The sequence below is a fragment of the Trifolium pratense genome, linkage group LG3 (genome assembly GCF_020283565.1).
Source record: "Trifolium pratense cultivar HEN17-A07 linkage group LG3, ARS_RC_1.1, whole genome shotgun sequence".
NCBI lineage: Eukaryota > Viridiplantae > Streptophyta > Magnoliopsida > Fabales > Fabaceae > Trifolium > Trifolium pratense.
This window is the reverse complement of record NC_060061.1, coordinates 2,906,543-2,934,055: the sequence shown is the minus strand read 5'-3', so window position 1 is coordinate 2,934,055 and position 27,513 is coordinate 2,906,543. Positions and strand designations below refer to the sequence as shown.

The following is a 27,513-nucleotide window of genomic DNA, read 5'->3' as shown; positions in this document are numbered from 1 at the left end:
AATAGATACTGGTTCAACAATAAGAAGTGGTACATATTTTGTTTTTGTGGGTCCCAATTATAATGATGTATTGTTATTGGTGAGATCCATTTAAAACTGTTTAAGAGATGTTGGGTTAGAGGGATTGAGTACTCATTAGAGCATCCACAGTGGAGCTACTCATTTTTGAGTACTTAACTGAGCCCTACATGTACACATCACTTATTTATAATTTTTTAATAATAGTATCTAATAGGTACTCAGTCCCTCCAACACATCTTACATCATTATAAATGAGTCCCACAAAAATTATATAGGTACCACTTCTTATTGTAGAACTAGTACCTAATAAGTACTCATTTATGCTTTGTTTCAATGGTGGTACCTATTAAGTACTACTATTTAAAAAATAAGTACTCACCATTAGAGATGGTCTTAGATACTAATATTAAAAAATTATAAATGAGTGATGTGTACACGTGGAGTACAATTAAGTACTCAAAAATGAGAATCTCCGTTGTGGATGCTCTTATAAACTCATGTTCATGTCAACTCACAAAAGAAAAAAAAAAGATAAGGTTGACGGCGTTCAAACTCCGACTCTTTCATTTATATGTGAGTTTATAATGACTTTGTTATTTTGTCTATCAATAAATAGAAAATATTCCTTCCGATAGGATATTGAGTGGCTAGAAATTCTACCTTGAATAAATGGAGTACTTGCCTCACACTCTTTCAGGATCACAGTTCAATGTTCGCTAATGTCCAAAAGAATTAAAATACCCATGTAATTAAAAATCAACACTTTCTTCGGTCTCTCCCCCAGCGGGTCCGAGACTTCTATATGAAAACTCTCTTAAAGCTATGGAAATGTACAATCGAACAATCGGTCAAATATGCATGTAGTCCCATCTCTTTATGATCTTTGGGCCTTCCCGATATTAGATATTCCCGGCACATAAGCATATTCATGCATAATCCTCAAATAAGAATTTCCTCTCTCCATATATTGGTAGGGAAGAAGATTCTGCTAAAGTAATGTTATCTTCCCTGTTGAAAGTTCAAAAGCAAAAAGTAATTTCAATAGTTAGCATTAGTCTTCTAGTAAAGGAAAAAGCATGAACTTGCTCTAAACTGAGAACTTTCGGACCTTGGTTAATATGTATATAATATGATGTCTCTGTGTAGTACTAGGGGTTGGAGATTTTATTGTAGGATGAGTAACCCTCAAAGCTGCTTCAAGCAAAATGATCAAAAAATTGAGAAAGCATGTTCTGACAATCAGGATGTTTTTATATCTTTTGCATTCGACACTTTTGACTTTCTAACACCAGAAACTGTAAATCTTTTAAAAAAGTTCAAAAAGTCATGCATAGTAATATTGTGTCGCATAGGTCGATGAATGTAGTTTTTCAAAGATTGAATTTTGCTATCCAAAAAGGTTTGCCAACTTGTTGTCCGCTAATCTTTGTTCATATGTAATTATTAGTAATTATTATATAATTATTCAGTTTTATTTATTATTTATAAAAAATTGTATGAAAAATTAAACCGAAATACTTGGCATATTGTTTATTTATTTCTAGGTAATGTAATTGTTATGCTTTCTCCATGATCTGATGGTATGGTATTGAAAAATTTGATCCCTTATTACATGATCTCATCAATCACGACAAAATTTGACCATGCCCTGCAAACAATACGCGGGAACCATAATCTGAGACAGTTACATGACTGCAGTTTTCAAGTTCAACATGCAAGCCCGACACCACACAAACCTCAAATCATCATAGACAGAGACCCACACATTGTGCAATACACCAAATCTATTTCTACTCACATGCGCAATGGCCACTGTCACTTGGCTCTCCGTCTCTTCAACGACATGCCTTACAGGAACTTGTTTTCTTGGAACTTAATGCTCGCCGGGTATGTCAAGAACCGCAGACTCGCTGATGCCCGCAACTTGTTTGATTTAATGCCTCAAAGGGATGTTGTTTCATGGAATACAATGTTATCCGGTTATGTCCGGAGTGGGTGTGTTGATGAGGCTAAACTAGTTTTTTATAACATGCCTCATAAGGATTCCATCTCTTGGAATGGATTGCTTGCAGTGTATGTTCAGAATGGGAGACTTGAGGAGGCTCGCCGGTTGTTTGAGTTGAAGTCGGACTGGAAATTGATTTCTTGGAATTGTTTGATGGGTGGGTATGTGAAAAGGAAAATGTTAGGTGATGCTAGGCAGCTTTTCGACCGTATGCCTGTTAGGGATGTAATCTCTTGGAATACCATGATTTCGGGCTATGCCCAAGATGGAGATTTGTCACAAGCTAGGACATTGTTTGAGGAGTCTCCAGTGCGTGATGTTTTCACGTGGACATCAATGGTCTATGGATATGCGCAGAATGGAATGTTGGATGAAGCGAGAAGAGTTTTCGATGAAATGCCAGCAAAAAGAGAGATGACATACAATGTGATGATTGCGGGTTATGTGCAATACAAGGAAATGGATATGGCAAGGGAGTTGTTTGAGGCAATGACTTGCCGGAATGTAGGTTCGTGGAATATCATGATCAGCGGCTATGGTCAGAACGGCAACATTGCTCAAGCTAGGAAGTTGTTTGACATGATGCCTCAACGCGATTGTGTATCTTGGGCGACAATTATTGCTAGTTATGCTCAGACTGGTCACTTGGAAGAAGCTATGGACATGCTTGTGGAGATGAAGCGGGATGGAGAAAGTTTAAATAGATCTACATTTTGTTGTGCTTTGAGCACATGTGCTGATATGACTTCTTTGGTGTTAGGGCAACAAGTTCATGGACAGGTGGTGAAGACAGGGTATGACAATGGCTGCTCGGTGGGAAATGCACTTCTTGAGATGTATTGTAAATGTGGCAGCATAGGCGAAGCCTATAATGTGTTTGAAAGAATACAACAGAAAGATATCATCTCTTGGAACACAATGTTAGCTGGTTATGCTAGGCATGGATTTGGCAGACAGGCTTTATTGATGTTTGATTCAATGAAGATATCTGGTTTTAAACCTGACGAAATTACCATGGTATGTATTTTGTTTTTATTTTATAAATAAATAAATAAATTCCATATGCATGAATGGGTGTTCCTTATCCAATTCTGTTGGATGAACCGATGAACTATTGCCCTCAAAGCTTCATATTCACTTTATTGTATTTGCATTTAGACATCGCTGGTTTACAAATTACAACTTTGTTTTCTGATAAAAAAATTCAGGAAATACTCGGGTTCCTACTAGTCCCTTGAATCCAATTTAAATACATTGTCCGTGAAGGGAACGAAAGCTTCTCTTTTTTTTTTTTTTCTTTCTAGTTGACTGTTTGTTTTTGTCCCGGTAATTTACTTTTTGTCATTTATCCAAAAGGAAGTTGGCAGTGGTGTAACCATGCTGTTATGCATGTTATTGACCTAAACAAAACATTAACAAATATGATCATAATAACAAAACATTGACAAATAAACCAGGAATTTTAGATGTGTACATGATAAAATTGTTTTATCTTTACAATATAATAGTGTGCCTTTTGAATCTTTTCTACATGTAATGCCATTCTGCTTATTCTTCCTCTAATCATGTTTCAGGTTGGCGTTCTTTCGGCTTGCAGTCATACTGGCTTGACAGACAGGGGAACTGAATATTTTTATTCAATGAATAAAGATTATGGTATAACACCAAATTCAAAACATTATAATTGCATGATTGATCTTCTTGGTAGAGCTGGCCGCTTGGGAGAAGCATACAACTTAATGAGAAACATGCCTTTTGAGCCAGACGCTGCAACATGGGGAGCTCTACTAGGTGCAAGCCGGATTCATGGCAATACTGAACTGGGTGAGAAGGCTGCTGAGATGGTTTTCAGTATGGAACCCCATAACACGGGAATGTATGTCCTTCTTTCAAATTTATATGCAGCTTTAGGTAAATGGGTTGATGTTGGTAAGCTTAGATTAAAAATGAGGCAACTTGGTATTCAGAAAATACCTGGGTATAGTTGGGTTGAGGTGCAAAACAAGATTCATACATTCACAGTTGGTGATTGTTTTCACCCAGAAAAGGATAGAATATATGCTTACATAGAAGAGTTAGATCTAAAACTGAAGCGTGAAGGGCATGTTTCTTTGGTAAAATTGGTTCTTCATGATGTGGAAGAGGAAGAGAAGAAGCAAATGCTTAAGTATCACAGTGAGAAATTAGCTGTGGCATTTGGAATTTTGACCATACCGGCTGGCAGACCAATACGTGTCATGAAAAACTTGCGGGTGTGTGAAGACTGTCATAATGCCATCAAACACATATCCAAACTTGTTGGAAGGTTGATAATCTTAAGGGATTCTCATCGCTTTCATTACTTCAGTGAGGGTATTTGCTCTTGTGGGGATTATTGGTGAGCAGAGAAATATGGTAGAAATTAACCTTGTCAAATTTGGAGAGGTAGGATACCACCATTAGTGGTGGTCAGTGGATTATTGGTGATGGTAAGTCAATATTATTCTGGTCTGAGAGATGGTTGCCATCTGTGAATATTGCTTTGAAATCATCTCCTGCAGCCTATTCCGGAAGAGTGGCACTTGCTTTTGTGCATGATTTTGTGAATGCTGCGGATCAGTGGGATGTTAGCCGTCTCATGGATTTTATCCCGAGTTGGTTACGGAGGAGGTTAGAGCGCTTGCGCCCTCTTTTGGATAGGTTGGAGGAGGACCGTTTTGTGTGGAACCTTACTCAAGATGGCACGTTTAGTACGAAATATTGCCTACCAACTGGTTCACGGGCATGTGAATCAGGTGCATGGTGATCAAGTCTGGAAGAAGCTTGGCACTGGACTGGCCATCCTAGAGAGCGAATGTTTATGTGGAAAAATCTGCATCATGGCCTTCCAACAAATTCATTATGTGCTTGTGGCGAGGAATTGGAAAGTCGCATGCTTCAAGATTGCAGTGTGGTGGAGCCGGTTTGGTATTCCTTTAGAACTTGCCTCTCCCAAAACTTCTTTGATCAGGGTGTTAATGAGTGGGTGGAGTGTAATATTGCTACTAAGGTTCGATTGGATGATCACATTCAATGGACTTGTCTGTTTGGTTTCCTTCCGGCGTTGTTGATGCACGAAAGGAATCAAGAAGTGGTGTTTAATAAGATTTGATGTTTCTAAAGTTATTATCCATGTGTAAAAAAGCATAGAAAAATAATCAAGTTGTTAAGAGTAAATTTGTACAGGAAAAGATCCAATCAAAATAAGTAGTTAACGAAGTTAAGTTGAGAATTTCCTTGATGTATAATAGCGTAGTTAATGCTACATAATAGTATTTTATCCTTGCACTGTGGTATACTTCAACTTCTGATTTGGTTGTCTATAGCTACATTTGAAAATTGATAAGTTGGGATTTTCCTAAAGCAAACCAAAATAAGTTGCTTTTATGTATGATACGTTGAGAATAGTATACGACTCATATATTACAAGAATAAGTTTGAATTCAATTGTCAATGTACGGACTTCATTAGTAGTACATGAACATGATGTGTAAGTGTAAGTACATCCACAAGAAGAAGAAGAATTAATATTTAAGATGATTACATTAGAATTAAAAAAAAAAACTTAATTTCTTTTAATATGATAATTACATTACATTAGAATAAATAAAAAATAGTGATTTACTCTTTGTCCGTAAAAATATACAATTCCACCAAATTAAAGTGACTATGAATTTTATTTTATTTTTGTCAAGTGACATCAAATTTTTTATTGTTACTTACAGTAGATTGTAGTGTAACCAAGAAGAACATGATGCAACACCAACCATTCATTCTTCTCAATATAGGATTACAATAACGGTGCTTACTACATCTGAAACTAGAACAACAATTGTTATTTAATCATTACTCTTTTCCTTTAGTATATGGGATTTTTTATACAAGTGTTTATTTGCTATTCATGGTGATCTACTCTCGTGTATGGAAATGCTCAAGGTATCAATTTTTATTTTTGCTTTGCTGCAAGGCCTTTAGCTGATGCTTGTTCAAAATGTGGCTGGCTTTTCATTCATTACTTTTGTGTTCGACACTCACTACTTCTGTTGTAGGTTGCTGATCTACTGGTTTTTGTGGCCTCCGCAAAACAAACTGATTCTCACTACATTGATTCATTTGGAGATCAATGTCTTTCTGTATTTAGGTCTCTTGGTTTACCAACCACTGTTCTCTTTGTTCGTGTAAGTTATCATGTATCATATTTTTTCAACTTATTATTAAGTGACACGATTCACCAGCCTACAATAATTTCATCAAGAAATTTAGTTTTGAATCATTTACGTGGAATTTTTTCGTTTTATGCTTTCAGGATCTTCCCACTGACCTTAAACAGAGAAATGAACAAAAGAAGACTTGCTCATCAACTCTTGCCTCCGAATTTCCTGAGGATTGTAAATGTTATCCAGCCGATACAAAGGATGATCTGCACAAGGTAATTATTTCTCCAATTGTTGGCTGAAAGTTCTAATTGCATCCACTAAGATTGTATTGTACATCCAGTTTGATGGTTTAAACCTTTCACTCACACCGTCTTTACAATTACAGTTCTTGCGGCTCTTTAAAGAGCAAAGGCTTAAAGTTCCTCATTGGAGAACTCATCGTTCTTACCTCATGGCTCATAAGGTTCGGTTTCATGTTGATACAACTCTGAACTTCTAATCAACAGCCTAGTCATATTGGTTTTAATCATGTTTTCTGGGTTAATTTGTAGTTTGTAGCACTTAGCAACCCTAAATATTATATATATAGTTTTTTTATTAATGAGTGAATAAATAATTTATGATCCAGATGTTGATTGCTGCTATCATATTGAGCTTATCATGTTTAAAACCCTAAATTACAGGTTGATGTTGTCTGTGATGGCATTTCATCTGACAAATGCACGCTTCTTCTCACTGGTTATCTCCGTGGTCGTAACTTCTCTGTAAATCAACAGGTAATAGGAATGTCATGGTATCATAAATTGTAGTTTCATCGAGTTGTTGGTTGTCTTATATTTTGTTTTGTTTACTCAGGTTCACGTTTCAGGTGCAGGAGATTTCCGACTGTGTAAAATAGAAGTTCTTGAGAATCCCTTTCTTTTGAATTCAAAAAAAAAAATCAGGACCTAATGGATTCAGCTGAGACACATGACGTGGAGGTATTAAGTCTTACCTGTAGTTTTCAAAACCAGACTAGCCATATACTCTTTGATGTTCAACCAAGTTTCACACACACACACACACACACACACACACACACACACACACACACACACACACACAAGAATAAAATCATCTTATTTGAATATTGAAATATAACTAACAATTTAAATTGAAAAGACAATTTTTTCCCGTCGATCTGAAAACATTACCCTCTTTTTTTGAAGAAGGTCAGCATTACCCTCTTGAGTTTGATATAAGTCTTCTGTTCATGCACCATTCAGACATTGTGATCTTTCAATATTTTTACCCTTTTGATCTCATACCTTTAACTATTTATAAACTTGCACATTTACTTTCTCCTCAAGTCTCCTCCTTTATAATGTTTTAGGTCATCCGTTCCCTGGTTGCAGATCCTCAAAACCAAGCTGTAGTTGTTGAGAATGATGAAGAGCAGGTAGTAAGGAGATCTCATTTGTAATTCTACCACTACCTTTTGCTAATTGTAATATTTTGATTTATTAGCTTTTGTACTACTAATATCTGAATTGACATCCTTTTTAATTGAATATTAGAGTATTCATTAATTTTGTTTTTTGCACTACTACCAAATGAAAAGTGTAAATTTAGATTGTTTAGCATTTTTGAGTGATATCTTCCCTGTTATCAGACACCGCCACCAGAGGCTGACACATCAACAGCTGATGATGATCAGCAGCAAAAGAAGAGAAAGCGGAAGCTTCCTCCTGGAACTTCAGAATATCAGGTTTGAGTTTGTTTTTTTGATACACTTGTTTCTGAATGCTTTTTGTTGCCCTTATTATTTTTACATTTTTTTGTTTGCTTTCTTTCATATATATGCTTTCCCTGTTATCAGACACCGCCACCAGAGGCTGACACATCAACAGCCGATGAAGTTCAGCAGCAAAAGAAGAGAAAGAGGAAGCCTCCTCATGGAACTTCAGAATATCAGGTTTGAGCTTGTTTTCTTGATACACTTGTTTCTGAATGCTTTTTGTTGCCCCTATTATTTTTACATTTTTTTGTTTGCTTTCTTTCATATATATGCTTACCAAGTATCTAGTGTGGATATGATAATTTTTTGGTCTTTATTTTGATTTCCAGGCTGCATGGTATGAATATGATGATTTCAATGAAGAGAAGTTAGATGATGATTCTGAGAAAGAAACTGACAATGTTTCAATGACGGTGAGCTTCTAAAAAGTCAATACTCAGAAGTGCTTTCCCTTTTGTGTCGGACCTATGGCCTCATTGGACAGTGCTTTATTTTCTTCGAGCAACCACAATGGAGGTTACTTCATTTGGGTCCTTAAGTGGATCCCAGAGTTATACATTTTTCATATATCATTTTTTAATATTAGTCTTAATAAACACTCAATTCCTCCAACCTAACACCCTAAATTGTTTTACAAAATGGGTCTCACAAATAACTCTATATCATTACATTTCAACACTCGTTTATTTTTATTGGCTCATGCTAACATGTGCCCGTTAAGAATCTTAAGATAGTAATATTTTCTTAAAGTTTGTGCATGAAAAGTTTAAAAGTTGAATTAAATGCATGAGATTTCAATAAAACATTTCTTTATTTAAATCATTAACATGTTAGCATTTTCTTGTTTGTATACAGTTTATTAATTAATTTGGGACCTCAAAAAAGGAAAAGATATAGTGTTCTTGTAGAACCACCCTCCTTAATTGGCACTCACATTTTTTACTTCACAATGGAGGGTGCCTATTTAGCTTAATTGTTGCTAAATAAGTGAAGCACTCGCCATTGTGGATGCTCTTAGGATTACAACATGGTATTGAATGGACAATCCTGCTTAATTAATCATTGTGGATGCTCAAATGCATATTTAGTTGTTAATGTGAGCTTTGAGATCATGGTATTTTGAAATATTTTACGAATTTGGATTTTGATAATGCTGCAGATGAGGGTAGGGTAATTTTTCCTTTAATGCTCTCATGTGTGTGTGTGTGTGTTACACTTCTCTTTATTAGAAAGAAGCAATGAGTTTTTGGTCTGTTTGTGTCTAAAGTTGTATGTAAACTTTTGGTATCAGTCTCTTCTCTACTTCGTTATGAATTTTGTCAGAGATGACCTGGAATGTGCTTGTGGATGATTTGCAGTTTTATCGATATAATAATTCTATTTTGGATTTGTTGTTTGATTTGTGTTTTCTGCTGTAGAGTTTCCTGATGAAGTGGATACACACACCATTTTGCAAAATATAGGCATCTCAAGTCTTTTAGGAATTCTTCCTGGGATCCTAATGTATGTTTGCCTTTTGGAGATTATTTGCAGTGAGTAATTGCCACTAACAGCAAAAAAAGGTCTGACATTGCTATTAAATAATATCAGGGAATCTCTTCTACCCAAAGATTATCCAAGAAATTTTAATTATCATAATTTCAAAAGAACACAAAAACATGTTCTTGCTAAAGCTTTAGAAAGGGAACAAGAAAACAGAGAGGTGTTCCAGTTGGCTCATATACTAGGCTGCATATCATGGACATACCCAGTGTTGTTGCTTCAAAGTTATGTTAAGCTTGCAGAGAAGGACCCTTACTGAAACACGAATGTGAAGTATCTGTCCTTCATTTCAGGTGTGTTTATTTATGCCTTATCATTTTTACTATTTTCAGCTTTTCGGATGCACCGTTTATAAGTGGTCCTTTCTGAATATTCAAAAGATGTACGTATCATGAAATAATGCCACTCATGTTTTCTAGTGTGAAGAAGCATGAAACATACCATGCATGCATGCACCCATCAAATCCAAGGAAGCATGTTGGGTTTAGGCAATTTGTTGCCAGGTATGTATGGTATGGTATTCAATTTAAACAACCATGACATATATACATAATAAATCTCAAGGAGGCAGTGTTGCCGAGCCGACGATGATTTAATACTATAGGTGATATTCTCAAGATTTGGGATTTGGATTTTGGTGACCGTCATAAATTCATTTTTTCATTTTGCCGCATGCTGACAGCTGCTACATAATTCTTGTTTATTTTTTATCTCGTTTATTGATGAAGCCGTATTTGAAGTTTTTCTTATGTAATGTAATACTGAAGAAGAAATTGTGAATTGAATTTGGAGAAAACTGTATCATCGTATATCTTTCGTACGGTTAATTTTAAGTTGGTAATTTATGTTCAATTTGGTCAAATAGGTCATTTAAAATGGGACCCTCCAGGGAGGGAGTAATATTATATCATATGTGATGCATAACATAACAAACAAACAAATTGAATACTAGAGTGACTATAAATGAGATAAATTCAGTGAGTCGGCGGTAGGTAGGTAGCTATGTTTGGTATATGCAATGTGCGGCGTGTGTGCACGATCAATGTTGGAAGACAGAGTGCAAGTACAACAAGTACTAGGGGAAGTGTAACCAACACCTACACCAAGCCCAAAGTGAAAGACCCCGACATCCTTAAATGGAACCAAGCCATTTCTACCCACATGCGCAATGGTCACTGCGACTCTGCTCTCCATGTCTTCAACACCATGCCTCGCCGAAGCTCCGTCTCCTACAATGCCATGATATCTGGCTACTTGAGGAATTCCAACTTCAACCTTGCAAGGGAACTGTTTGATCAAATGCCTGAAAGAGACTTGTTTTCCTGGAATGTAATGCTTACCGGCTATGTCAGGAACCGCAGGCTTGCCGATGCACGCAGATTGTTTGATTTAATGCCTCACAAGGATGTTGTTTCCTGGAATTCTTTGTTGTCTGGATATGCCCAGAATGGCTATGTTGATGAGGCAAGGGAGGTTTTTGATAATATGCCTCATAAGAATTCCATCTCTTGGAATGGCCTGCTTGCTGCCTATGTTCACAATGGCAGATTTGCAGAGGCTTGTAAGTTGTTTGAGTCCAAATCAGATTGGGAATTGATTTCCTGGAACTGTTTGATGGGTGGGTTTGTCAGGAAAAAGATGTTATGTGATGCTAGGCGCCTTTTTGACAGTATGCCTGCTAGGGATGCAATCTCCTGGAATACTATGATTTCAGGTTATGCCCAGAATGGAGATTTGTCGCAGGCTAGGAGCTTGTTTGATGAATCTCCAACACGGGACGTGTTCGCATGGACGGCTATGGTATCTGGATATGTGCAAAATGGAATGCTGGATGAAGCTAGATTTTTTTTTGATGAAATGCCTCAGAAAAATGAAGTTTCATACAATGCAATGATTGCGGGTTATGTGCAATCCAAGAAAATGGACATTGCAAGGGAGTTGTTTGAGACCATGCCTTGTCGGAATATAAGTTCATGGAATACCATGATTACAGGCTACAGTCAGAATGGGGACATTGCTCAGGCTAGAAAATTGTTTAATATGATGCCGCAGCGTGACTGTGTATCTTGGGCGGCTATTATTGCTGGTTATGCTCAGAGCGGTCACTATGAGGAGGCTCTGCACATGTTTGTAGAGATAAAACGGGACGGAGAAAGTTTAAATAGGGCTACCTTTGGTTGTGCCTTGAGCACATGTGCTGATATTGCTGCATTGGAGTTGGGGAAACAAATTCATGGGCAGGCCGTGAAGACGGGATATGAGACTGGGTGTTTCGTGGGGAATGCGCTTCTTGCAATGTATTTTAAATGTGGAAGCATAGACGAAGCTAATGACGTCTTTGAAGGAATAGAGGAGAAAGATGTCGTCTCTTGGAACACGATGTTAGCTGGTTATGCAAGACATGGATTTGGCAGACAGGCTTTAATGATATTTGATTCAATGAAGACAACAGGTGTTAAGGCTGACGAGATTACCATGGTATATATTTTATACATTTCATATGCATTTAGGTTATTATTTAGAGCTTATTCTTAGCATGCGTCTCTGCTCTTTTATCCAGTTGTGTGGAAGTGTGAATCACTGGTACTTCATATTTTACGTAGTTATATTTTATTTATACATAACTGGTTTACAAATTAATCTTTTGATTAAATTGTTTTTAATCAATATGATCAAATAATTTCCTAGGGAAATACCTGGTTGCAATTATAGTGCTTTGGTGCCATAAGGAGCCTCTGAATCAAGTCTAAAATAATTTATATGAATGTAATAAAGCTTAACTTTTTCCTGTTATCTTTGTTATTTTCATCAGTCTCATTTTCTGAAATTTGTGTTAGTTTTAGTTGTTAATAGGGAGAGAAAAGAGACTTTTGAGGTGAACAATTGTCTTGTATTTTCGAAAACAATGAAAATGTCAAAAAACTATTTTCATTATTTCCGAAAATGCATCATCTCTAGCTAGCATTTTATCTTGTCTCTATCACAATGACTCACATCAAAAGTATCTCATCTTATTATTAATTAAAGTGAATGCATTCTAGAAAATGAAAACAATAAATGTTTTCACAAAATACATGTAATATTACACTCTGCTTATTATTTTTTATCATATTTCAGGTAGGTGTTCTTGCTGCTTGTAGTCATAATGGCTTGCTAGAAAGGGGAACTGAATACTTCTATTCAATGAGTAAAGATTATGGCATAACACCAAATTCAAAACATTATACTTGCATGATTGATCTTCTTGGCCGAGCGGGCCGCTTGGAAGAAGCACAAAACTTAATGCGAAACATGCCCTTTGAGCCAGGTGCTGCTTCATGGGGAGCTCTACTTGGTGCCAGCCGGATTCATGGCAATACTGAACTGGGCGAGAAGGCTGCTGAGATGGTTTTTAAGATGGAACCTCAGAACTCGGGAATGTATGTCCTCCTTTCAAATCTATATGCAGCTTCGGGAAGATGGGTTGATGCTGATAAGATGCGGGCGAAAATGAGGGATGTTGGTGTACAGAAAGTACCTGGCTATAGTTGGGTTGAGGTGCAAAACAAGATTCATACGTTCTCAGTTGGGGATTGTTCCCATCCAGACAAAGAGAGAATATATGCCTTCTTAGAAGAGCTAGATCTAAAAATGAGGGAAGAGGGATACTTTTCTTCAACAAAACTGGTTCTACATGATGTGGAAGAGGAAGAGAAGGAGCATATGCTCAAGTATCACAGTGAAAAACTAGCTGTAGCTTTCGGAATTCTGACCATACCAGCTGGCAGACCAATCCGCGTCATGAAAAACTTGCGTGTGTGTGAAGACTGTCATAGTGCCATCAAGCACATATCAAAGATTGTTGGAAGGTTGATAATCTTAAGGGATTCTCACCGCTTTCACCACTTCAACGATGGCAGTTGTTCTTGTGGGGATTATTGGTAATATGGAGAGCTCAAGGATATGGTAAAAAATAACACTTTCTGGGCCTATTATATTGCCATCGAATCGTTATGGAATTAGTGTCCATGTGAATTAGCTGGTTGGAAGATATGAGCTAACCAACTCAGACTACTTCATACTTGACCAAAAGGGGGTACATATCGATGAAAGTTTGAATTCAATCTATCTTTCAATAATTATATCAGAGAACGCAAACCACTGAAATTAAAAAGATAGCATGAAATGCATAGAATGTAGCAAGAATAAGCTGATTTATCAGACAGCTAGAGAGATGCTCTTCATAAAATATTGGCAACTTGTTAAAGTGCTTCGTACACAATATGGAAGCAGGAAACTGGGGCGCAACAGCAACTTCTGACAATCTTAGGCTGCTACACACTGATTGCACCCCCATACAATATTATGAAATGCTTCAATTTGTTTATATACTTTGTATTTAGTACTTTGTATGTATAGTAGGGTTCATTGCAATAATCCTATTTTGTATATTAACCATACCAAAAAAAAAAAAAAAAAAAGCTCAGTCTGAGAAAATACTCTCTGATTTAATCCCTTACAATATTATGAAATGCTTCATTTTTTTACTTCTCGCCTTATCATAAAATGTCCTATTCCAAGTAGCTCATTCCATGTCTCCCACCACACTAACATTCATATATGGTATGATAAATAATGAACAATTAAAAGTGTAGAGTGAATCATCAGTAAGACATTTCTGTTCTGACCAACGAGTAACTATAGGGACCTTGCTGTGTTCTTATTATTGATTTTGCAAATACCAAAATGTACGTGCTAGCAGGTGAATAACATCTGTTTATTTATCATGAGAAGGATATGTCGTGACGGAGACTTTTTTTTTTTTTTAACAGAGCTGAATATATATATATATATATATATATATATATATATATATAGTACAAGAGGTACTCGGTCAACCACCGTAAGACAAATACATATAGTACTCAAACCCAACAAGAACCCAACCAAGTCACCAAAACTTAGTTAGACTTTCGATCTAAAACACCCAAAACTACCTAGCTATACAATTCATAGGATTAACACACCATTCATAAAAAAGGCATGGTGAACTAATCTTTTTAGCTAACAACCAATTCCAAGAAGTATATTGAATCCTATCAAAGATCTCCGATGGTTCTACAAATTTCCCGGAAAAGATCCTTTCATTTCTCACCCGCCAAATGACCCAAATAACGGCATGCCACACCAACAAGACACCCTTAAAACCATTCTTCTTCCGATAGCAATTCAAGAAGCTATTTAGAAGGGATGATACGGAATCCGGCAAAACGGAAATCAAACCAAACCAACGGTGGACCTTAGACCAAACCAACCAAGACGTCGTGCAAGTAGAAAAAAGGTGATTTTCCGATTCATAATATATCTGTATACACCTAATTATAAAACCTACAGCAGTATTACAAAATGACAGTTCGTGACAAAGAATCCTCATGTTAGCTTCCTAGCACAAAAAACTGGAAGGATTTCTATGCAATGCTTCAAAATTATAATAACACTAGAATTAAGCATGCAGGGCAGCAATGTTATCTGTCAATTCATCTGCTGCGTCGTCATTGACCTCCATAATTGGTTCCTGCTAATACAAGAAGTAATACAGTCAACACAAACTAGACAGCAGTGCATTTCATTGAGTAGGAATTTGAATGTTACACACCGAAGATTATTTTAAGTTAAATGTCTTCTTTTTTTACAAGAATTTTAAGATAAATGTCTATTGTGCACAGTTACACAAATAAAAAAACTGAGGCATATTCAAAACAATGATAAACTGCACCTTTCATATTTTAAAGTTATTCAGGAAAATAGCATAAGATATAAAGTGTTAATTTTTAAGGTTCCACTGTATACACATTCTAGATAGCAAACGTGTAAGACAAATCGGATCTTATTTGTCAAACCTATGATGAGGCACTGATATTTGCATTATCTTCACCTATTGTATAATCAAACACATTGGAACTGATACTTATGGATACTTCACTGGTATTAGTTGTTAAGTACCTGAGTCAATTTTTATGTTTAATTCTGGTATTGCTAGTACACTTAGAGATGCCATTTTAGATATTTCAATACAAGTTGGACGCTTTCATTTGAACAAGCGACTCTTCTGGCTATGGCTCATAATAGCCAATGTCAACAAAAAATTTATACTTTCTATCCAAAGTACATTTCAACACACAACTTTGTTCTCTGCCTAAGGCTATTTCTACGCATGACTTTTTTCTTCTTCAGGTTGTTGCATATTAGGTTTAAAAATTTGCTGCATATTTTGCATCTTTCACAAGTATGTTTTCTGCAAAATTGTAATTATCTTTAGTTTAGTTAGAATTTTACTCCAAAGTTCAAACACATAGCATCCAACCGGAAGTATTTGTTTCACAGAGCAATTTCAATTGTATATATATGTTTTATGAATCTATAAATATCCTAGATTTATTCTATCTTATATTTTGAAAAAACGATCATCTCTATATCATATTCATATCCAGATACTGGTACCATATTTGTGCACAACACCATTTTGAAACCAATTTTTGGACATTCTTATTATTGCATAACTTCATCTATGACCTGCCCACTTGGTAAGATAGAGTTAACTACCTCTTGATCTTTACTTCTTTTCACATCTATACATTTTGAAGCACTAATGCTGGCACTCTTCAACAAGCTACGTGGACTCTGAAGATTTGGTCCGGTTGACATTTCAATATCGTTGTTTTCATTATTTTCATTCTTGGAAGTATGAACTCGTTCTCTGCAAAAAGCGAAATTGCAGTACTCAGTGCATGACTCAAACAAGAGAAAATGTTTCAGAGGCATGTTGTCAACCTCATCTGTAAACCCATGGAAGTAGTAACAACTTATTTAACACATGATTGGCAAAACAAACAAAAAAAAAAACTTATTTAACACATAAATCCCCAAAAGAGAAAACAAGAAGGCTGTTCTTCACAATGTAGGTGAGCAATCCACTGTTTAAACAGGTTTGTCTAGTTTGGACTAAGAAATTTCTACTACTACAAGACTAGAAATTGTTCAGAGAATCAAATATAGACAAACATTTACCTAGGTAAGGAGGCATGTTGTCTCTGCAATGGTGAGCTTCGTTCGCCTTTGCCATAATGTTCCTCAAGATGTGCAAACTGTCGCTTGAATCGATCAACCCCACTATGCAAAATGCAACAACATAGAATTATTAACTTTTTTACTGAAACATGGAATTACCAACTAATAACAAATAGATGTAAATTTTGAATTTCAAAGAACCCACTATCCATATTATAATTATTAAATGAGATGCAAAACAGAAAATTAACCATCAGTAATTTGATGCATGCAATGTTTTACCCTAATACATGGATGAGCATCAACAAAAGTTTTAGTCGCTGTAGAATCACAGCCTTACAAATTTAGTCCCTACATAGATTTTATTCAATTTTAAATTTAACAAAAAATGGCTACTTTTAAGCCCCTATGGTGACTAAAATTGAATAAAATTCATGTAAGGAACCCCATGATTCTTTTTTTTTTTTGGTACATGGAACGCCATGATTCTATCGGGAATAAAAACTTATTTAACCCATATTTCTTTATGTGTAGAAATATGCAAATAAATAAAATCTATGGAATCTCAATGCAACCGCATTAAACTCATACAGGAGCTCATGATGAAAGGCCATGCCCTGTGACAGAACAGAGAGATAGTCGATGCACATCTACTTTAATATATGTTTGTATCAAGCCTTCAACAAATCTCCAAGCATACTATAGCACATTTACCTTGGATACATGAAGCTGGTTTGGTCTCCACCACGAAGATATTCCTCAAGCATTTGGGGATGATACTCCAAAATCTGTTTACTTTAAATGTATAATTAACCATTGCAACGTATAGAAGAAGAAATAATTTGAAGCAGATATAAAAAATAATAATAATTTGAATCAGGAGTAAGTGAAATGCGTGGCCATACCTCTCGATAAATCAACTCTCTGACATCATCTTTATTCACTTTCCTTCTCTCGAATTCAAACTCAAGTTTTGAAATGGCGTGAGTGGATGGTTCGCGATCGATGTTTGATAAACCATGGAAATAAGGATCAGACAATGCCTGATATCACAAGCATAACAGCATTAATGAAATTTCCCCTTTGTTAATTATCACTGAACTTTCTACTTTGGTACGTAATGAATCGTACACGGGTATTAGAGACCAACCTCTTCGGCTGATGGACGGTTTTTAGGATCAAATGCAAGTAAGCGCTCCAGTATACGAAGAGCCAAAGGATCTATATTTGGAAATTTCTGGGAGAATGGAACAGGTTGCTTTTTTCGCATGCTATTAAGATACCTTCTAGCTTTCTCATTTCGAATCTGTAAAATTAAGAATTAAGAATTTATATCTATACAAGTGGACAGAGGATAGGTAGTTAAATCAAAGCTTCAATGGTAATTATTAGTTATTACAATAAACTAGTATAAGTTGTATCTTGAAAACATAATATATGGGTATAATTTTTTAGAAACAATAGAAATTCCGCATTAATCTCATTACACCATGTCACAAGCATGCCTACTGATTTCAGCAAAATGCAGAGTAAATTTTGATAAGCTAACCCTCGCAATGGACTCGGGAGGAGGAGTGCCAAGCAAATCAGTCATGATATCCAATTGGTGCACCACATTTTTCCCAGGAAACAATGGCCTACCAGTAAGCATTTCTGCAAATATGCATCCAATGCTCCAAATATCAATTCCAGGGGTATACTGCATAAGACAAGGATTTTACATTACATACACATTTCATTACATCAAGTGTAGTCAACTTCTTGTATCACACATATCACAACCCAAGAAAAATATGGTGTCAAACAAAAAAAAAAAAGAAGCTTACTTTTGAGAAAAAAGAACCACATAGTTCAGGTGCACGGTACCACCTAGTTGCAACATAGTCCTAAGTAAAAGTAGGAAAATTAAGTCAGCATGCAGTTTAGAGAGGTGCTAGATTGCAATTTGTAGATTCCAACTAAAAATCTTAAAAGGAAAAACATAATTGATTAATGAAATTGATCAACATGGTCACAAATTAGAGTACTTACAGTCCAGAATATAGCAGATGGGGCATCATTAAATGAAACTCGAGCAAGTCCAAAATCACATATTTTCAGTTTGCAATCAGCATTCGCAAGAATATTTTTTGGCTTCAAATCACGGTGAAACACATTTGCTGCAAGGAAGAAAAAAAATGTAATATATTAGTTTCATATATAATAATAAATATCTCACTATCTGAAAAAATGAAGGAGGCGGACCTGAATGTATATATTTGAGGCCTCGAAGAAGTTGGTACAAGAAAAATTGGTGGTGCTCGGGAGTAAGATCATCATTTGCCTTAATTACTTGATGCAGATCAGATTCCATCAACTCAAACACAACATAGATATCTCTGAACTCTCGGCGGGAAGGAGGAAGCATAATGTGTCTAATTTCTACAATATCAGGATGTCGGAGCAAGCGCAAGAGCTTGATTTCTCTTAGGATCCTTGTGGCATCTGATACATGCTCAAAAACATCATTAATTTTCTTGATTGCAACTTTTTCAGCAGTATGAATGTCAATTGCAGAACACACAACACCATAACTTCCTTTTCCAATGATTTCTTGGACCTGGTATTGACTTGCTTCTCCATACTCGGTAAAAAAGTCGGTTTCAGGTGAACCCTGTTTGAAAGAAGGAAGAAAGCAAGCATTGAGTTATATTGTTTGGAATACTAAAAAAGTGTTAAACAGAAGTTGAATACTAAAAATGAAAGGGATCTGTTGATATTGTGTTACTATAATTTCCATAGTATATAGTATGAGGAAATTGTGGTGGGAAAGGAGACGATCTATTTTGTATTATTATATGAAATGAAGATTTTGAAGAAAAGGATCCTATCCTATGCAGTAGTAGTAAAATGAAATCTGAGTGATTGAATGAGAATTGAATAAAACAAGAGAACATGTTGTGAGTGAATGAGTGAATATGATGTGCAGCAAAAGAAGGCAATGAAAATCAACACAGAAGTTCAATAAATTGCATTGATGTTAGTTAAAAGTGTAACGGAGGGAGGGAGGGAGGGGGCAATAAAAAGAAATAGATCCACCAATCCAATCTAATCTAATCTAATCTGATAGTAAAAGATAAGATAAACAGAAATCAAGAATTGAAGAAAAGTGAAATTAATAATAATAAGGCAAAGAAGAAGGAACAAACCTTTTTGTTGGGATCCATGGAAGAAGAAGAAGATGGGTAAATGGGGACTTTGATATTGGAGAGAGAAGAAGAAGAAGGATGATGGTTAGTGGTAGTAGGAATATTGGCCAACTGTGATCGCAAATCTTTCACCAAGACGCGGTGGTCATCATTATTAGTATTAGTAGTAATATTATTATTATTGTTATGCTTACTAGTAGAAGAAGAAGAGCGTCGTTGAAACAAGCGACGAATTCCTTCCGCGATAGTTCCTCCACCACCCATCTATCTGTCTAGTCTACTCTACTACTAACTTACTGCTTAACATTTACTTCTTCTTCTTCTTCTTCTTCTCCCTTTCTTTTGACTCTCTCTCTCTCTCTCTCTCTCTCTCTCTCTCTATCTATATATCTATTATTATTTATATTATGCAGTAGTAGTAGTAATTCAATTATCTCTCTCCCTCTATTATGCAAGCAAATTCAATCATTTCTTTTTATATTCATTACTGTTTCTGGTATGTTAGTAAAATCACTTTATTAACTTTTATTCCAATCACAAACAATCCTAGGAGAGAAAGGGGGGAAATTATTTAATTTTGCATTTCCAGTTTTGCCTTTGCTTTGCTTTAGACAACAAACAAACAAAACAAAGAAAAAGACACAGATCTTCTTATCATCCTCCTATACTATCCTATCTTATGAGTTAACTCTCTCTCTATTGGTTGCTTTTACTTTGTCTTTGTTATATTATTACCATTACCACTCCCTTTTGTTTTGTTTTTCCAACTGCAAGCTCCAACCTTTGCTACCTGTCCACTCTCAGTCAAGTGTGTGTCATTTGTTGCTAACTACACTATAGTATCAACCGGGATTCCATGTACTCAATACAACCCTTAGAGTTAAGGATCCTCTAATTAAGATCAAATTATCCATCATTTTTTTGACATAACTATCGTCTAATTAAGATCGGACTACTGTGTCACTTAAGCACAATATTTCTCAAAAAAATAAATATTATATTTTTAAACTGTTTAATTTTAATACTAAAAAATTTATGACGCATGCATGACTATACCAAATTTTTAACCGCATGTAATTTATTTTCCAATTACCATCAGAGATAACCAAAATGTTTCACCCATAATTCAACTCAAATTCTTTTAAATGATTCGTTTTTAATAAAGATTATGATGAATTAATTAAACTCAATCACTTAATTTGAAACAAAGTTGTTTGCTCGTATTTGATTACTTTTTCAGTGATTAGTTACTTGGTCGTTACATAAAAAGTTGCATTTTAGTACTTGAAACAAAAGGTTTATTACTTTTTTTTGCAAAGGAGTTTAGGCTTATTGACCTATTACCACTAGTGCAAGCTTGAACCTTGCTGTACTGTACGCGTTGTTGATGTGTGAGTGAATATGAGATGTTAATACTATCTGTGATCAGATCACGTGTATATTTTTTATACGTATTCGCGTCCGTGCTTGTTCAATAATTGGACTGCCAACTTAGGGTGATATTTGCCTCCAAAAAAAAAAAAAACTTGTAGTGTAAAACTTATGATTAATCGTCATGGCTAGATGCAGAGAAGTTGAAAATTTGGGACAGTAATGTTGTATTTCTTTAGATAGTTTAGTAACTAAATTTACATACTTTTAAATGTAGAAAAAAAAGTTGACACCACTTTTTCTCTTCTTCTTGATCTATTAGAGATGTGTGATTTATGGTCAATTTATGCCTAAAATCACCCCTCCAAATTATTTTTCTTTCTATTTTAATTAAATAAGTGTGATTGCAAATATATATTTAGTATTTCTTTTGTTTGTTTTTGTGATTTCATCATCATTTGTTTCGATTTGCCCGTCTTAGTGTGAAGTATTGTTATCCCGCCTTAGTGTGGAGTATTGTTATCCTATATTTGTACAGTGCTCATTTGTTTCAGGTTGAAGGATTAAGGTTGATTCAGTGCAGATCCAATCAATGACTTTTGTGTCATCAACGCTACAGATCCGGAGGCATGAATATTCCGAAAACTTCAATATAGTCAAATATGAAGGCTTATGCAATATTTCGTTTTATGCTATTAACACGGATGTTGTGAGTTTGTTCGCAGATTCATCCTTTTTGTTTTTAGCGATTTTGAATTTATATTGCATCAATGTACTCTTATCAATTTGAATGAATGAATACCTTTTGTTATAGTTAAATATGTTTGGATCTCATCCCCAAAAGCTAGCTCAAAGGGTGAGGTTGCCCTCACATATTTATACACTTTACATCCCGGGAACCTAAGCAATGTGGGACTTCAAACAATCTCAAACAACACAACAACACATTCAATATATATATCATGCACACACTCACACCTGAGTTTTCTCACTCGGCCATTGTCGTTCTAATCTACAACTCTAATGACGATTGTCGTTCTCCTCTCGCATCATTCTCTTTGCAAATCTGTTCTTGAAACGGTTTTGTCAATGAGAGAATGTTCAGATAATGTAAATGGAGAGATGCAAAGAAGACAAAGAGATTTAGTGGTGGTGACCGGTAGGGCCGGTTTTGGGTCAGGGCAAGCAGGACCCGAGCCTAGGGCCTCCAAAAAATTGGGGCCTCAATTTTTTTTTGGGTCCATCATGCTAAAAGCGGTTAAGTATTTATACTGAGATCTTGCTTATAGTAGATGAAGATAGCACAGTTGGTTGGCATCTCTATTTTATTGGAAGAATTAGGATGGAACAGGTTCAACTTCTAGCAGTAGCATGTTGGAATTTTTTTTGTTTGTTTTATTTAAATAGATTAGGTTTCAACTTTCAACAAATGACAATCGATACCACCATAAAAATTGTAAATTAAACAAATTCAAAAATTATTTCCTTTTACAAAGTGATGATTTTTTTTATAAATAAAATCACTTTATTTATATTAAAAAAACTACATTTTGTTATTTTCTTTGAAAAATTTCTTTGAAAAGAAAGAATTAATTTATAAAATTAAATTATAATTTTGATTAAAAAACACTATGTGTCAGTTCAGGGACGGACTTATGTTGATCACTATGTGGGTCTTGGCCCCCACTAAGTTTAAATAATTGTTCATGAATATACATGACCATATAGTGATACCAGATTACTTTATTTAATACATTTAGTTTCATTAACCTTGCATATAGATAAATAAAAAACATAACAACTGGGCTCTGTATCTCTCACCATCTTGATGGTGTTGGTTTTATTGTCGTTAGTATGTTAATAATGTAATAGTATATTATAGTAAAAATTAAAAGCTTAGTATTGCAAAAAGAAAAAAAAATTAAAAGCTTAGAATTAGAAGAGATTAGCAATTTGTACCAACAAAAAAAAAAGAAGGGATTAAAATTATAAAAATAGATTTAAATGTGTCTTTTATGTCATTTTGGTCTTTAAATGTGTTTTTAGGTAATTATTTAGTCTTTAAATGTATTTTTTGTTGGTCAATTTAGTCTATATAATGGTGTAAAAGAATATATACATTGCCCCCACTACTTAAAATGTCTGCGTCCGTCCTTGTGTCAGTTGTGTTTTTGTTGTCATTGAAGAAGAAAAACAAATGCGAGGAAGGGTTTGGGAGAGATAATTGTAGAGAAAAAAATAAGAAAACAATGAGAAAGACAGAGAAGGAAAAAATTTACTACTACTTGGATTTGGATAAATTACTTTTTTTAGTATTTTTGAACAGTGTTATACTTTAGGTGTTGTATTTGTGTTAAATTTTCTTGTATAAATAACTTTTTTCATTACCACGCACGCATATCATCTTTCACATATATAAAGTGGTTAATATTTTGTTTGTCAAGTTATTTTTTTCTTACGAAGTATGGTTCTTGTGTATTAAAACTTGATATATTTTTGACTATTTTGATTAGTTATTGAATTTTAACAAACTAATAATTTGAGAGCAGAAGGAGTACTACAATATGAAGCAATTTTAACAAACCAGTAGAGACTATTTTGATTACAGATTAGTGAAAGGTTATGAAGGAAGTTACGACAAAATGAAGGGGGCTGAATATGCTACACAGACAGACCACAGTACCGAGTACAGTAGAGAGAGTAGCATGCCATGCATGATGAAATGAATGAGAAAGAAAGGATGTTGTTTAAGACAACCTTTGTGATTGTTTAAGACCTTTGACCCCACACAACTTGATTCACACTCACTCAACAACATACGGGTCCCCCACACAGACAGATAGACACGCACTTTACTCTCTTACACATCCATCCATCGCTTTCCTTTCTCTTCCTCCATCCCGTTACTCTCTCTAATCCATCCATCCATCCACTACTGGAGTGGAGTGAGTGATAAATTCCCCAATTCTCTCGAATCTACCATATCCATCCATGGATTCCTCTTCAACTTGTTCTTCCTTTGATCTTCTTCCACCAGCGCCTCCTCCTCAATTCACCAGCCTCCTCCAACAACAACAACCACATCATCCTCCTTATGCTGAGATGATATACAAAGCAATAGAAGCACTGAAAGAGAAAGATGGATCAAGCAAAAGAGCAATTGGAAAGTACATAGAACATGTCTACAAACAAGTTCTTCCACCACAACAACAACATGCTACCTTGTTGACACAACACCTCAACCACTTGAAATATGCAGGTCTTCTCATCATGATCAAAAAATCATACAAACTACCTTCCTCACTTCCACCACCTCCAACTCTCATCACCAGATCTACTGCTCAATCACATCTCCCTTTCACTCCCTTAATAACAACCCAACAAAGACCCCGTGGTCGTCCCCCTAAGCCCAAACCCCAACAACAACAACAACAAAATAATGTCCTCTTCGTTTCTCTCGACACTACTACTACTACTACTGCTACTGTACCTCCTCCTACAACAACAACAACTACCGTGGATCCAGTCAGAAGAAGAGGCCGCGGACGTCCTCCTGGGACCTTCAGATCTAAGACGCTCAAGAGTCCCGGTCGTCCTCCTAAGCCTAAATCTGTCTCTAATGCTGGCTTCAAACGACGTCCGGGCCGCCCTCCTAAGATTCAATCTCAACAACCAACTGTCATTCCTTTTGCTGCTTCTATTCTTCCAGACCACCACCAACCCACACTATCATCTGCTAGATCTACCAGGCCCAGAGGCAGGCCCAACAAGTATGCAGATGATGATGCACCGGTTGTTGCCCCTGCGACTAAGGCCGTAGCTAGGCCCAACAATTCCTCCCGAAGGCCCGTTGGACGCCCAAAGGTCATATAACTTCCAATTTAAGTTACTAGTGTAAATAAATTTGTTTTGCTGTTAAACATTCTTTCACTTGATTTGACTTCGCTTATTTTGGTACTATAGTTAGTTTGGAACAGGTTTTGAACATTTATTCAAGTGATTAGTAAATGATTCATTATTTAAAGTAAGACTATTTAAATAAACTTATCCACATTGACTTTTGGAAACATTTGTCTTAATTACAAATGGAGGAGGAGGAGGAGGATAAACAAATACTCCAGCAGATACGGCATGTTTGTTTCATACATAGTACAGTAAACAACCAATTCTGAAAATTTAATCTGTTCAATTTTAGTATACTATTACTAAGCTAGCTGACTGACAGGGTAAAGAATACTAAATTGCACTCTTTTCTATCAACTACTCCATCAGTCCATAATTATAACCACCCTTTGACAAAAAACATTGTTCTTAAATATAAGTTCTCTGTCAAATTCGTAGCTGCATTCATTTTTTTCTTTTTGCAAATATACACATTATTTATACTACCAATTTTTCTTAATATATGTGAAATATGCTATGTGTGTGCGTTTATAATTAGGCCCAAAGGAGCAAACAAAATAAAATTGCTGTACATATATTTGTATGATTTTTGAACTAGGAAGGACAAATGCAACATTCAGACCTGAGTTACTTGGACTGTGCCATTTTATTAAAGAAACTTGTTTTAATAAACTTTCTCACTATATAACTTTCCTCTCTAAGAGTTAATAAAAGAAACAATTGTCCGGAAAATATACCTTCAAACATTTGTCATTTTTTCATACAAACTTGCCTCTTTTGGTTCTTTAAGCATGGACACGCCGTGTTAACATTCTCCATTTATGAAACTTTTTCTAATTTGCATATTCCATTGCACCATTTTAATGAAACTTTTTCTAATTTGCATATTCCATTGCACCATTTTAATGAAACAGGGATCAAAAGCTGCAAAAAAGCTTAATGATGAAGATCTAAGAAAGAAACTTGAACACTTTGTAAGTTGAAATTAACAATCTACTATTTGATTGCTCGTTATATCTTTCAAATTAAAAAATGATATATTTCATGCATCTATTCTTTAATTTACAGCAATCGAAGATTAAGGAATCTCTTGATGTGCTTAAGCCATATTTTGATAAAGAAAGTCCAGTCACTGCAGTTGCAGCAATCCAAGAGTTGGAAATGCTGGCAACTTTGGACCTTAAAGCACCATTAAGAGATGAAACACAGCAACAGCAACCACAGCCATTTTCGGAACAGGAACAGCCACAGCCGGAACAGCCACAGCCTGAACAACAGCTACCACCTCAGCAACTGCATCCCCAGCTAGTGACGCAGGCACAGATTTATGAACAGCAATATCTCCAGATGCCATTTCAGCCACAGGTGCAGCAACTTTTTCAGCCACATACTTTAGCACCGAGCTAGGAAGATTTACACGGGCCTCAATTTACTTGTAAAAAATCTGTAAAGCTAGTACTAGTAGAAAGTAGAAGCACTGATTTTATAATAACCTAATGACTGTGTTCCTTTGGATTTGTTTTATGCTCCTTTAGATTAATTGACCCCGGTAATAATATTTAGAGACTAGAGTACTGATGATGATTATGTTATTATTCAAGTTATATTAATTTAGTATTAGACCGATGCTTTCATTGGATATTTTATCCTTGCAATAAACTCTGGTAATAATTTTATGATTCTCGCCCATGGAAAAGTTATTTTAATGTTGTTATCCAAATGTTATGGACCTCTTAGATGGATGCCACATGTATAAAATACAATTGGTGAATATGTGCATGGAAGAAAACTTATTATACATCAACACAGTTTCAATGACATTAGATTTCATAGTAAGAGTGACAGACATGTTTCAGATGTTTCTTATGAGACAGTAATAGCAGCTGAGATGGAAAATTGTATTGCCTCTTTTATTTGATTCCTCTGGTTATTGAAAACAATTCTGATAGAAAGTATGTAAGTGCATTTTTTGCTAGGAAGAGGAGTTAGCTATAAATTCATTTTTTTTTTTTGACAAAGTTCATGCCACGACGATCTGTTTTGTTGATGCATTCTTGTTGAAGTTGAAAAAGAGACAAACTATAAGTCACTTTGGTACATGACACACGTATTAATTAAAAAATGTAGTTAATTTTATATATGAAAAATAAATTGTGGATTACTTTATAATATTGTTCTATGAGAAAAGTGAATTACAAAAGCAGAGAAATGATACAATAATAAATAGTTAGTGTATGATAGGAAAAACAAAATTTATATATTTTTTATAGAAAGACCTATACCGTGGGATAGAGCTAGTAGTAATTATTTTTTAAATTAATTTAGAGGTTAGAAATTTTACTTTTAAGGTAAATAAGTGGGACGACCGGAGTTCGAACTCCGGTCTTCCATATATATAATGCAATGGTCTGCTAACTAAATTAAACTCACGGGATGAGCTAGTGGTAATTTTATCAAAGTATATTATTATTATAAATGGCACAA

At 35.3% G+C, this 27,513-nt stretch overlaps 4 protein-coding genes and 1 pseudogene across 5 annotated transcripts; 4 read left to right on the top strand and 1 right to left on the bottom strand.

The window, feature by feature from the left end:
* The first annotated feature begins 1,505 nt into the window (after positions 1-1,505).
* On the top strand, positions 1,506-5,332 carry LOC123918351 (pentatricopeptide repeat-containing protein At4g02750-like). Its single transcript, XM_045970374.1, has 2 exons — positions 1,506-3,043; positions 3,601-5,332. Exons 1-2 carry the CDS (start codon positions 1,604-1,606, stop codon positions 4,405-4,407), a joined length of 2,247 nt encoding a protein of 748 aa, XP_045826330.1. The 5' UTR covers positions 1,506-1,603; the 3' UTR covers positions 4,408-5,332.
* On the top strand, positions 4,418-8,403 carry LOC123913549 (annotated as a pseudogene).
* A 1,472-nt stretch (positions 8,404-9,875) lies between these two features.
* On the top strand, positions 9,876-14,082 carry LOC123913443 (pentatricopeptide repeat-containing protein At4g02750). Its single transcript, XM_045964190.1, has 2 exons — positions 9,876-11,998; positions 12,638-14,082. The coding sequence occupies exons 1-2, from the start codon at positions 10,523-10,525 to the stop codon at positions 13,442-13,444; spliced, it is 2,283 nt and encodes a 760-aa protein (XP_045820146.1). The 5' UTR covers positions 9,876-10,522; the 3' UTR covers positions 13,445-14,082.
* A 748-nt stretch (positions 14,083-14,830) lies between these two features.
* Positions 14,831-20,548, bottom strand: LOC123913444 (mitogen-activated protein kinase 9-like). Of its 2 annotated transcripts, none has more exons than XM_045964191.1 (11): positions 19,756-20,548; positions 18,812-19,220; positions 18,599-18,726; positions 18,394-18,453; positions 18,117-18,266; positions 17,718-17,873; positions 17,473-17,610; positions 17,282-17,355; positions 16,568-16,669; positions 16,103-16,256; positions 14,831-15,077 (listed from the first exon to the last, which is right to left on the bottom strand). In XM_045964191.1, the coding sequence occupies exons 1-11, from the start codon at positions 20,017-20,019 to the stop codon at positions 15,003-15,005; spliced, it is 1,710 nt and encodes a 569-aa protein (XP_045820147.1). In that variant the 5' UTR covers positions 20,020-20,548; the 3' UTR covers positions 14,831-15,002. The 2 variants fall into 2 exon arrangements, with proteins under 2 accessions (XP_045820147.1, XP_045820148.1); XM_045964192.1 differs by having other exon boundaries at positions 14,831-15,074.
* A 3,332-nt stretch (positions 20,549-23,880) lies between these two features.
* On the top strand, positions 23,881-26,670 carry LOC123913445 (histone H1-II-like). Its single transcript, XM_045964193.1, has 3 exons — positions 23,881-24,990; positions 25,944-26,003; positions 26,098-26,670. The coding sequence occupies exons 1-3, from the start codon at positions 24,118-24,120 to the stop codon at positions 26,434-26,436; spliced, it is 1,272 nt and encodes a 423-aa protein (XP_045820149.1). The 5' UTR covers positions 23,881-24,117; the 3' UTR covers positions 26,437-26,670.
* Positions 26,671-27,513: the final 843 nt, after the last annotated feature.